Source organism: Dasypus novemcinctus, chromosome 5, assembly GCF_030445035.2.
Source record: "Dasypus novemcinctus isolate mDasNov1 chromosome 5, mDasNov1.1.hap2, whole genome shotgun sequence".
Taxonomy (NCBI): Eukaryota; Metazoa; Chordata; class Mammalia; order Cingulata; family Dasypodidae; genus Dasypus; species Dasypus novemcinctus.
The window spans coordinates 168,040,818-168,053,138 of NC_080677.1; the positions used below are offsets into that span (position 1 = coordinate 168,040,818).

The 12,321-nt window shown below is 45.1% G+C and overlaps 1 protein-coding gene across 4 annotated transcripts in view; it reads left to right on the forward strand.

The window, feature by feature from the left end:
* ITGA8 (integrin subunit alpha 8) overlaps positions 1-12,321 on the forward strand; it is a 172,949-nt gene that overhangs the window by 74,607 nt on the left and 86,021 nt on the right. For all 4 annotated transcript variants that reach the window (XM_058297921.2, XM_058297922.2, XM_058297924.2 and 1 more), the window contains 2 exons: positions 2,432-2,477; positions 3,960-4,067. In XM_058297921.2, the coding sequence (XP_058153904.1) occupies positions 2,432-2,477; positions 3,960-4,067 (154 nt within the window). The remainder of the gene's footprint in view (positions 1-2,431; positions 2,478-3,959; positions 4,068-12,321) is intronic.

Here is a 12,321-nt window from a genome sequence, read left to right on the forward strand (position 1 = left end):
GTGTGTAAGTATTGTGTGCTAGTGTGTGTGCCCGTGTGCTCATGCATGTGTGTCTCCCAAGACCTACACGTGAGTGTGCAAAGCCCATCGGAACCTAACTGCGGTTTACGGTCTGTGCTGGTCACTGCCTCGGGGCCTTTGTTAGTGCCCGCCCCACCCATCCATGTTTCACAGGCTTGTGGCGAGGCCCTGCTCTGGCCTCACCCTACTCGGTCGGAGGAGAGGTTCTTTCTGCTCCATTCTCCCGAAGCCACCGTCCGTATGTCCTGGAGCTTTGCCACCCCTGCCCTGGGGGCTCGAAGTAGGCAGCACTGTGAGGGTCCTGCTCTCCGTTCCCAGCCTCTTCTCAGAGCTCACTGTGATTTGGAAATGATCTCCTCATGGTGTAGGAATATGTCACCTTGTTAGGACCAGGAGCAAAGCAGGCCGTCCCTGCAGCCCGCTGCACACGTGGCCTCCTCTCGGGGGCCAGCAGGTCAGGGCTCAGGCTGCGGCGACCTTGCTCACCTGTCCCAACGCTGGAGCTCTCGACACAGGAAGAGTGCGTGCACAGTTGGTTTGGCACAGAGCGTGACCGATGCGCTAGAAGAAACAAAAGTAGCAGAAAAAAACAAAAGTGAGCGTAATCGAAAAGTCGAAATTCTGACAATTTATCATAATTTTAAAAATTGGTGGACAGAAACTTTCGCTCCTGGCATCACAGGTTTGAACCCTGTGCCCCAGCCAGCTGTGGCACCCCTTTCCTAAGTGTGCCCTTGAATCACACTGCTAGCTCTGCAGATGACCTGTCTGCCGTACTTGAATGTCACCATACATCTTTCTAAATATGGACCATGTGAGTCAAATCCTGGGCCTGATTCTGTATCTATAAATTATGAGACATTTTGGCTGCCTTTTTGACCTTGAAGATATTCTAATCTGCTTTTTAAACAAAAACTAGTAAGATTATTGTATCTTGGGTTGATTATCCCAGAGCAGATGCTGAGGCAAGATAAGAGTTTCGGCAGTTTGTGTGAGAAGTCCTAAGGGAGCCCAGCGGCCGTGGTCCTGCTGGAGGCGCCGGGCGGGTGGCCCTGGGAGCACAGTCCTGGGGTCCAAGCCTGCCCCGCGCCCACCTTGAGGGGAGGCTGGGGGAGCCAGCGTGCCTGCAGCCTGTGTGGGTGGGGGGTGCGGTGCAGGGGGCCCGGAGCAGACGCACCCAGCCAGGCTCTCCCTCGACCACGCAACACGTGGAGGCCCCTCTCCTTCCCCAGTTTCACCTCTCTCACTAGACTGCACCGCCCCCAGCGCCGGCTGTTGTGCGTTTTCTCTCTGGCCGTTGCTTCTGCCAAGCCCTGCTCTACCTTTTACTCTGCTGTGGCTGTTTTTACTTTGGTTTGACTGCTTCTGCCAGTAACCACCCTGTGCAGCAGATCAAGAAGCACACTGGTGTTACTGTGCCATAGCTAGCCATGGACCCGGCCTCCTGCCACCTCTGCCTGGCCTTGCACGGACGCCGGGGCTTGGGCCCAGCCTCCCTGGCTGGAGTTTACCCGACTGGAAAACTGGCAGTAACAGAAGCTTCCTAACTTCTCAGCAGGGATCAGGTCAGGTAAATACTTTAGAAGAACTCCTGGCCTGGAGCAGGCGCTCTGCAGATGCATTTAGTTCTAGTTAAGGTCACAGCGGCGTGTCCTTGTGCCACATGCTACCCGCCAGGCACACTGCATGCACAGCCAAGTGCAGATGGCTTCGTTAAAATGCCTCGTCCGGGGCAACACCTGCCTCTGGGGTAGACAGGAGTAAACGGGGCGGCAAAGAGCGTGCCAGCGGGCTGGAGGGCGACATGGGTGGCCAGGCGAGGTGCCAGCGGGTTGGAGGGCGACATGGGTGGCCAGGCGTGGTGCCAGCGGGCCGGAGGGCGACATGGGTGGCCAGGTGTGGTGCCAGCGGGCCGGAGGGCGACATGGGTGGCCAGGTGTGGTGCCAGCGGGCCGGAGGGCGAAACAGGTGGCCAGGTGCATGCCAGCGGGCCGGAGGGCGACGTGGGCGGCCAGGCGCATGCCAGCGGGCCGGAGGGCGATGTGGGCATGAGGTGCGGTGCCAGCAGGGACATGGGCGGCCAGGCGTGGTGCCAGCAGGCTGGAGGGCAACGCGGGCGGCCAGTCGCGTGCAAGTGGGCCAGAGGGTGACGTGGGCACGAGGCGTGGTGTCAGCGGGCCGGAGGGCGACACTGAGGCATGAGTGGCCCAAGCACTTCCTGAAGGGCTTGGCCCAGCGGCGCCTGTGGCCAAGGCTCAGGGGAGGCGCTGGTGGGCGGGGGGGGGGCTCTACACCTGCCGCTCCTGAGGTGCCCTCGCCCCGACCAGCATTTCATCGCTCCCTGTGCTTACCAGCGGGTAGGTTATTTCTGTAAAGCTGTGTTGGTGTTTTTTGTTTTCATCTCTTTTAGATTTACTCGTGGGCGCTTTTGGAACGGGAAAAGTCGTTGTTTACAGGTATGTTTGGCAGCAAATGTTCTTCTAGTTTTTTCGAGTGCCCCTTCCTCCCCCCTCCCTCCCTTTTGACAGTTTTGCCTTAAAGAGCATATCCTATATATTTTTGGAGATTATTTAGACCCTCTTTTAAAGGTTAGAGTATTTTTGTTCTCCATCTTTTTTCCTTTCATTCATCCCTATTTTTATGCCCATATCTCATGATCAAGCTTCCAGCCCCTACTTAACTTATCGTTAAGATAGGCATCTTAGCAGATGCTGTGAAATGACCCACGGTGTCCTTTCGCTCTATTTGAGTACTTCTCTCTGCTTTGGAAGTGCATTAAAATGCGCTTGTGGAGGAGGGTGTGCGCACTGGTTGCCGCTCACTCTCTGGACCGCCGTGAGCTGAGGGAGGGCCGCTCTTGGAGGAGCCTCGGAGAGCGAGGACCGAGCAGCCGTTTTGGCACAACACACCTGCACACTCACTGCTTTGTAACCTTTTCGAGTTCTGTGACTTTGCGGCCTCTGTTTTTCATCTGTAAAATGGGGATAATGACACTTCTTTTCCACCATCACCTTATGCTGGTAGGTAGTGCTCGCCATGCTTAGTTCCTTTCTCTTCTTGCCTCTCCCTTGTTCCTCGTTCTTAAAGACAGTTTATGGTCGTTCCAGACCTTGGCTCAGCATGTCGAGACGGAAGGCCGCGGGCTGTGGAGAGTGCTTGGCCGTGCAGCGCCAGGCTGGGCGTCCTCAGTGCGAGGATCCTTCTGTCAGTCCCAGAACAAGCCCAGAAAAGGCTGCTTAGCACCAGCCGCGCTCCATGTGGGCTACAGGGAATCAGATGTTTGAAGTTCTCAGAGGGGCTGAGGTCGGGGCTTGTGCTTGTGGTGGCCACGGAGATGGACCACGCAGAGCTCCTGGAGTGGGGTGGACTCACCGCCGGGGCCACGGCCACGCTGGGATCCACCAGTGTCAGCGCCGAGACACGTTTTCCAGGAGCTGCTCCAGGCAGGGCTCCTCCCTGCCACCTGGCCGGAGCGCCTCACCCAGGACCCTCCCCTCCCCTCCCAGTGCTCAGCCCTGCAGCCCTGGCTGCTGCCTCCCCTCTCCCTCCTTTCCCCGGTGGGAGGCCCCCCCAATGTCTAATCCCACCCGAGCATCTTCAAGGGCTGGAACTAACAGGAGATTGAAGCCAAAATGATGCAACGAAGTATGGACAAGAGCAGAGCAGAGTTTAGGGAAGGTTCCAGCAGCCCTGGGCAGCGCCCGCCCTCGCGCCCCCCTGGCTGCGCTCAGCGTACAGCCTGCCTACGGGGCCCTGGCTCCAGCTCTCCTGTCAGGACCCAGCCTTACCCGGCTGTGCCGCGAGCCCCAGGCGAGCTTGGGCGCCCACCTGCCCACGCGGGGAGGCTCCTGGCCGGGCTGGGAGGCAGACCCGTGCCCTGACGTGGGCCTCTGCCCCTTGCCGCGAGGCCCATCAGAAGCTGCCTTTTTCCCCTGCAGAGCAAGGCCGGTTGTGACGGTGGACGCCCAGCTCCTGCTGCAGCCGGCCATCATCAACCTGGAAAACAAAACCTGCCAGATTCCGGGCTCCATGACCCCAGTGGCCTGGTGAGTGAGCCCAGAGCCCCTCGAGCCCACACGGGGTCGACGTGCAGGGCTGACCTGGGTCTGGAGCAGACCAGCTCTGAGCAGCTTTGGGGAGCAGGCGTCAGCCTTTCGCAGGGGTCAGGGGTGTGGCTTGGCTTCCCAGCCGTCAGTCAGCTGGAGGGACTGACTGCCACGAGAACATGGTCCCAGAGGTCTGCAAGGGGCAGAGGTCCACCCAGGTGGGCAGTGCCAGGCAAGGCAACAGTGTGGGCGTGCTTGTCCTCACTTCCAGGAGACATGGTTCCTAAGAGCGTCGGAACGCAGAACAAACCAGTCTGCGCCCAGGGAGTCACTTCCAGACGATGCCCGCGTGGCTGGTGGTTTTTGAGCCAGAGCAGTCAAGGTGGCGGGGGAGGAGGATGCTGACGGAAGCTTTGGAACACCTGCTGGGGGGTCGCAGCTGGTAGGCGAGTCCCCAACAGCCTGTGGAAGTAGCTGGGAAATGCCCTGAGCACTTTCAAAAATGGTTTAAAACCATAAAACGTTATGATGAAAACCTGGTCTGATAAAATCTGTGCAAAGTCCAGCATTCACCCTCCCCCTGGCGTGAGTGGATGGACATTGGATGCCCTGTGAGAGCCACTGGGACCTGGAGCTGAAACACTGGCAGTGTTGGTGGTTGTATCCCCACATGCTCACAGTGGAATGGGCTGAATTTTTTAAAATACCAAAGTAGTCTGTTTCTTTGCATGCAAAAACTTTAAGATCAGTCTTTCATGGAACTGAAAATCAGAATTTCTGCAATCAAATCAGGACACTTCAAGTTTACAAAACAGATCATTAAAGTCAACTATGATTTGAAGATTGCCTGGGTACTCATCAACCTAACATCTTCCCTGTCACGTTTTCCCTGCTCTATAACAAATTAATTTTCAACTGTGATAAAATATATGTAACATAAAAATCTTTTTAACTATTTTAAGTGAACAGTTCTTTGAAATCAAGTACATTAATAATACTGTGTAACTTCGAGCACTATTTCTAGACTGTTTTCATCATCCCAAACCCAAACCCAAGTCATTTAGTAATAATTTCTCATTCCCCCTCCTGACACCCTGGTCACCACTATCTGCTTTCTGTCTCTGTGAATTTGCTTATTATGAATATTTCATCTAAGAGAAATCATACTGTATATGTCCTTGGTTGTCTGACTTGTTTCGCAAAGCAAATGTCTTCAAGATACATTTGTGCTGTAGCACCTCACTTCTTTTCACGGCTGAATAGCATTTTGTTTACCAAGTCATCTGTCTTGCAGCAGGTACCTTTAGGCAAATTTGGATAATGCTACTATGAACATTGGTGTACAAATATCTGTCCAGGTCCCTGCTTTTAATGCTTTTGTGTATATACCCAGAAGTGGGACTGTCATATCATATGGCAATTCTATGTTTAACTTTCTGAGGAACCACCGAACTCTTCCACAGTGGTTGCACCATTTTACATTTCTACCAACAATGTGAAATGGTATCTCATTGTAATTTTTGTTTTTTGTTTCCCTAGTGGCTAATGACGTTGAACAGCTTTTCATGTGCTTATTGGCCACTTACGTGTTTTTTGTTTTGTTTTTGTTTTTGTTTTTTTGAGAAATGTCTAATCAAGTCATTGGTCCATTTTTTAATTGGGTTGTTTGTATTTTTGTTGTTGAGTTTTAGAAGTTTTTAAAAATATATTTGGATATTTGACTTCTATCAAATATATGGTTTCCACATATTTTCTCCCATTTGGTAGCTTGTCCTTTCACTTTATTGATAATGTCCTTTGATGCACGAAAGTTTTAAATTATGATTAAGTCCATTTTATCTATTGTTTATGTTGCGCCTTATGATTTTGATGTAAAATTTAAAAATCCAGTGCCTACTACAGGACTTAAAAATATTTCCCTATATCTTCTTTCAAGTGTTTTATTGTAATATTTCTTATATTTAGGTCATTGATCTATTTGGAATTGATTTTTGGATATGGTGAGGGGTAGGGGCCCACATTCATTCTTTTGTATGTTGGTATTCGGTTGTCCCAGCACTATTGCTGAGTAGCATCTTTTCCCATTGAATGGACCTGGCACCCTTGTTGAAAATCAACAGATCTATTACTTGATGGATTTTCTTATGCTGAATCATGTTTGTTTTCATTCTTGGAATAAATCCCATGTATTCATAGTATATACTCCTTCTAATATGTTGTTGGATTCAGTTTGCCAGCATTTTGTTGAAGTTTTTTATGTTTATATTCACAAGGGATATTTATCTGTAATTTTCTTTTTTTGCGCTATCTTTATCTGACTTTGGAATCAGGATAATGCTGACCTCAGAGAATGAGATGGGAAGTATTACCTTTTCTATTTTTTTTCGGAAGACTTAAGAGATCATCTTCTTTCATTTTCTCTGTATATCTTAGTTATATTTCTTAGTTGTTACCTTTGTAATTAGTTAACATCATAAACTAATAACATCCTGGTTCAACTAATACTAGCCTAGTTCCAATAGTATACAAATTATGTTCTCTTATACATCATTGTCCTTCCCCCATATATTTTTCTCAGATTATATCCTTATATGTTGTATCCCAATTAACATAGATTTAAAATGGCCTTTTTTGCATATTTGTCTGTTAAGTCATATAGGGTGGGAAAAATCAGTTACTAACCAATGGTAAAAAAAAATACAGGATTTTACACTTACCTATGTAAGTAGCTTTACCAGTCTCTTTATTTCTTTTCATGGCTTCAAGTTTCTGTCTATTGCCCTTTTATTTTAGCCAAGTCTCCCTTTAGCATTTTTTCTGTAGGGCAGGTCTTCTGGTAATGAAATCTTTCAGCTTTTGTTTACCTCGAAATGTCTTAATTTCTTCTTCTTCTTTTTTTTAAAAAGATTTATTTATTTATTTCTCTCCCCTCTCTCCTCCCCACCCCGGTTGTCTGTTCTCTGAGTCTATTTGCTGCGTCTTCTTTGTCCGCTTCTGTTGTTGTCAGCGGCATGGGAATCTGTGTTTCTTTTTGTTGCGTCATCTTGTGTGTCAGCTCTCCATGTGTGCGGCACCATTCCTGGGCAGGCTGCACTTTCTTTCGTGCTGGGCGGCTCTCCTTACAGGGCGCACTCTTTACGCATGGGGCTCCCCTCCGCGGGGGAAACCCCTGCGTGGCAGGGCACTCCTTGCGCGCATTAGCACTGCACATGGGCCCGCTCCACATGGGTCAAGGAGGCCCGGGGTTTGAACTGGGGACCTCCCATGTGGTAGATGGACGCCCTAACCACTGGGCCAAGTCTGCTGCCTCTTCTTCATTTTTGAAAGATAATTTTGCTGAATATTAGAATTCTTGGTTGACAGGTTTTTTTCTTAAAGGACTTTAAATATGTAATCCCATCATCTTCTGGCCTCCATGGTTTCTAATGAGAAATCTACTGTTGATCTTATTGGGGAACCCTAGTGAAAATTCATTTCTCTCTTGCTGCTTTCTGAATCCTCTCTTTGTTTTTGGAGTTTGATAATTTCACTACAAGATGTCTGTTTTTTAAAAAAAGATTTATTTATTTATTTCTCTCCCCCCCTTCACCAGCCCCCATTGTCTGCTCTCTGTGTCCATTCACTGTGTGTTCTTCTGGGTCTGCTTGTATTCTCATTAGGCTGCTCGGGGAACCAATCCTGGGGCCTTCCAGAGTGGGAAGAGGTGATCATTCTCTTGCACCACCTCAGTTCCCTGTTCTGCTAAGTCTCTTGTTGTCTCTTCTCTGTGTCTCTTGTTGCATCATCTTGCTGCACCAACTCTCCTCATTGGCTGCCACTTCTGCATGGGGTGGCACTCCCACGTGGGCCAGCTTGCCAAATGGGCCAGCATGCCTTCACCAGCAGGCCCTGACCATTGAACCCTGGTCCTCCTATGTGGTAAACAGGAACCCAATTGCTTGAGCCATGTCTGTGTTCCCACTACAAGGTATCTTGATGTGTATTTCTTATAATGTATCTGCTTGGAGTTCATTTAGATTCCTGATTGTATATATTAATGTTTATGATCAAATTTGGAAAGTTTTCAGCTATGATTTCTTTAAATACTTTTTCTGTCCCTTTGATTCTCTCTTGTCATTCTGAGACTCCAAAGATGTTTATATTGGTATACTTGGTGGCGTCCCACAGATCCCTCAGCCTCTTCATTGTTTTTTCTTTCTGCTTCTTACTCTGGGTAATTTCAATTGTCTTGTCTTCAAGCTCCCTGATTCTTTCTTCTGCCTGTTTAGATCTTCTGTTGAAACTGTCTAATGATGTTTTTATCTTCTCCTAATCCTCTTCCTTCATTATTTAGACTGAATATTTTTAAGCATATATGACACACTTTGATATAGAAAGTTGTTTTGAACTCAATATTTATTCTAAGGATTCTTTGTTTTATGGATATTTTTATAAGATTTAAATGATTTTTCCTTTTTAATTTTATTATTCATTTAAAGAATTTAAATTCATTTAGATTATATAGCTGCTATATTGAAAATATAGAGGATTTCCATATACCTAACCACCTCCCCTCCCACATTTTTCTGGATTTGATCAAATGCCTTTACTGTGTCAATGGAGATTATAATGTAGTTTTGTTTCTTTGTTTTATTATTGTGGTGTATTACATTAATTGATTTTCTAAAGTGGAACTACTCTAGCACACCTGGGATAAATCCCACTTGATCATGGTATGTAATTATTTAATGTGCTTTTGGATTTGTCTTTCTAGTGTTCTGTCAAAGATTGCATCTATATTAATAAGTGATATTGATCTATAATTTTCTTTTTTGTGGTACCTTTATCTAGCTTTGGTTTAGGGTGATGCTGGTATCATCGAATAAGTTAGGAAATGTTCCCTTCTCTTAAACTTTTTGGGAGAGTTTGTTATTAATTCTTCTTGGAATGTTTGGTAGAATTTGCCTGTGAAGCCATCTGGTCCTCAATTCTCTTTGTTTTTTTTTTTTTTTTTTTTTTTTGTATTATTATTATTATTATTTTTTTAAAAGATTTATTTATTTATTTATTTTTTAATTCCCCTCCCCTCCCCTCCCCCGGTTGTCTGTTTTCTGTGTCTTTTTGCTGCGTCTTGTTTCTTTGTCCGCTTCTGTTGTCGTCAGCGGCACGGGAAGTGTGGGCGTCGCCATTCCTCGGCAGGCTGCTCCCTCCTGCGCGCTGGGCGGCTCTCCTTATGGGTGCACTCCTTGCGCGTGGGGCTCCCCTACGCGGGGGACACCCCTGTGTAGCACGGCACTCCTTGCGCGTATCAGCACTGCGCATTGGCCAGCTCCACACGGGTCAAGGAGGCCCGGGGCTTGAACCGTGGACCTCCTATGTGGTAGACGGACGCCCTAACCACTGGGCCAAAGTCCGTTTCCCCTCAATTCTCTTTGTTGGAAGGTTTTTGATAACTGATTCAATCTCTTTACTTATTATTGGTCTGTTGAGATTTTCTTTTTCTTTTACAGTCAGTGTAGGTAGTTGAGGTATTTCTAGGAATTTGTCCATCTCATGTAGATTACCTAATTTATTGGCATACAATTGTTTAAAGTATCCTCTTATAATCTCTATTATTTCTGTGGGATCAGTAATAATGTCCCCATTTCATTTCTGATTTTGGTTGTTTCCTCTTACTCTTTTCCTTTGCTTCTGTCAATATAGTGAAAGGTTTATTGATTTTATTGATCTTTTCAAATAGCTAAGGTTTGATTTCTTGATTCTCTCTATTGTTTTTTATTCTGTATTTTATTTATCCTTATTTGTGAATTTTCCAATTCTCCTTCTGTTAATTGACTTGTATCTTCATTCCATTGGTCAGAGAATATACAATATTTTTGGAAGTACTGTGACTTATTTTTGACCTACTGTGTGGTCTATCCTGAAGAATGATCCATGTACACTAGAGAAGAATGTTTATTCTGCTTCTGTTTGGTGTAGTATTTTAGGTCTAGGTGGTTTGTGGTATCATCGAAGTCTTCTATTTCCTTATTGATCTTCTGTCCAGGTGTTCTATTCATTGTTGAATGTGGTTTATGAAGTCTCCTAGTATTAATACAGAACTGGTTCTCCCTTCAAATCTGTCAGTATTTGCTTCATATATTTTGGGGCTCTGCCAATAGTACATATGTATTTATAATAGTCTGCTTTAACTGACCCCTTTTTCATTTCAGTTTTTAACAAAGAAGGTCATTATATCCTGAGTTAAAATCTATTTTAACTTATATTAGGATTAGTATAACTACTCCAGCTCTCTTTTGGTTACTATTTGCATGGCATATTTTATTCCTTTCTTTTATTTTCAACTTACTATACCTTTGTATTTAAGGTGAGTCTTTTGTTAACAACATATAGTTGGGTCATATTTTAAATCCATTTTGCCAATCTCTGCCTCTTGACTGGAGAGTTTAATCCATTCACATTGAAAGTAGTTACTGATAATTCAGGACTTTCTTCTGCCATTTTGCTATTAGGTCTTTGTAAATCATACCTTTTCTGCACCCCAAATCTTCTGTTAATACTTCATATTTATTTGATTTTTTTTGGTATTGTACCATTTTTACTCATTTCTTTCTTACATATTTTTCAAATGTTTTCTTCATTGGTACCATGGTGCTTGATTTTAATATCTTAAATCTTTAATAATCATGTTTGATTTGATACCAACTTAACTTCATTAATACATACATACACTCTTCCTATACCCTCTGCTAACCCTCACCTTTTTGTTGTTCTTGTTACAAACAATATCTTTACCATTGTATGTCCAAAATCAAAGATTTTTCATTATTTTTATGCATTTACATTTTAGAACCTGTAAGAAGAAAGAAGTAGAGTTACATACCAAAAAATACAATACAGTAGTACTGGCATTTATAATTTCCCATATGGTTAACTTTACCAGAGGTCTTTATTCTTTATGCTGCTTTGATAAACTGTCTAATATCCTTTCCTTTCAATCTGAAGAACTACCTTTAGCATTACTCATAGGGCAGTTCCAGCAGTGACGAACTCTCTCAGCTTTTATATGAGAATGCCTTACTTTATTTTTTTTATCCTCCCCCCACGGCTGTCTGTGTCCATTTGCTGTGCGTTCTTCTGTGTCTGTATTTTATTTTTATTTATTTATTCCAACCCCCCCACCCCCATGTGGCTTGCTTGCTTTCTGCTCTCTCTGTCCATTTGCTGTGTGTTCTTCTGCGTTTTTGCTTGTCTCCCTTTTTTGGTTGTGTCACTTTGCTGAGTCAGCTCTCTGTGGAGCTTGTGGGCTGGCAGTACTCTGTGGCGCCTGGGCTGGCAGGTCTCTGCAGCATGCAAGTGAGCCTGCCTTCTCAAGGAGGCCCTGGGACATGAACCCAGGGCCTCTCATATGGTAGATGGGAGCCCAACTGATTGAGCCACAGCCATTTCCCATACTCTCTTATTTTTGAAAGACAGGTTGCCAGATATAAAATTCTTGTTCGGCTATTGTTTTCTATCAGCACTTTAAATATTTTGTCCCACTGCCTTCTTGCTTCCATAGTTTCTGATGAGAAATCTTCACTCAGTGCTATTGGGACTCCCTTTTACATAACATGTAGCTTTTCTCTCGCATTTTCAGAACTTTCTCCTGGTTCTTGATGTTCTACAACTTGACTACTATTTCTCTGGATGTGGTTCTCTTTGAATTTATCCTATTTGGGGTTGAATGGGATTCTTGAATGTGCATATTCATGTCTTTCTTTAAATTGGGGAAGTTTTTTACCATTTAAAAAAAAAATCCCTTCTGCCCCTTTGTCTCTTTCTTCTCCTGTGACTCCTATAAAGGGTATACTGGATTGCTGGATGGTGTTTCTCTGTTCACTTCTTTTCTTTTCTTTTTTTCCTCCCCTCCTCAGCCTCATTGTTTCAATTGTCTTTTCTTCTAATTCAGTGTTTCTTTTTTCTGCCAGCTCCAATCTGCTCTTGAGATGCTCCTGGGAATTTTTCATTTCAGTTTTTGTGGTTTTCAATTCCAGTAATTCTGTTCGATTCCTTTTAAAAATTTCTTTCTCTTTACTTAGACTCTCATTTTGCTTATTCATTATTTTCCTAATATTCTTCAGCTCTTTCTCTATGTTTACCTTTATCTCTGAGCATTTTTAAGGTTCTTTTTTTCAAAAGCTTTGTTCAATATGTCCAAATTCTCATCTTCTTCATTGGTGTTTTTTGTATTTTTATCCTCTTCCTTTGGCTGGGCCATCATTTCCTATTTCTT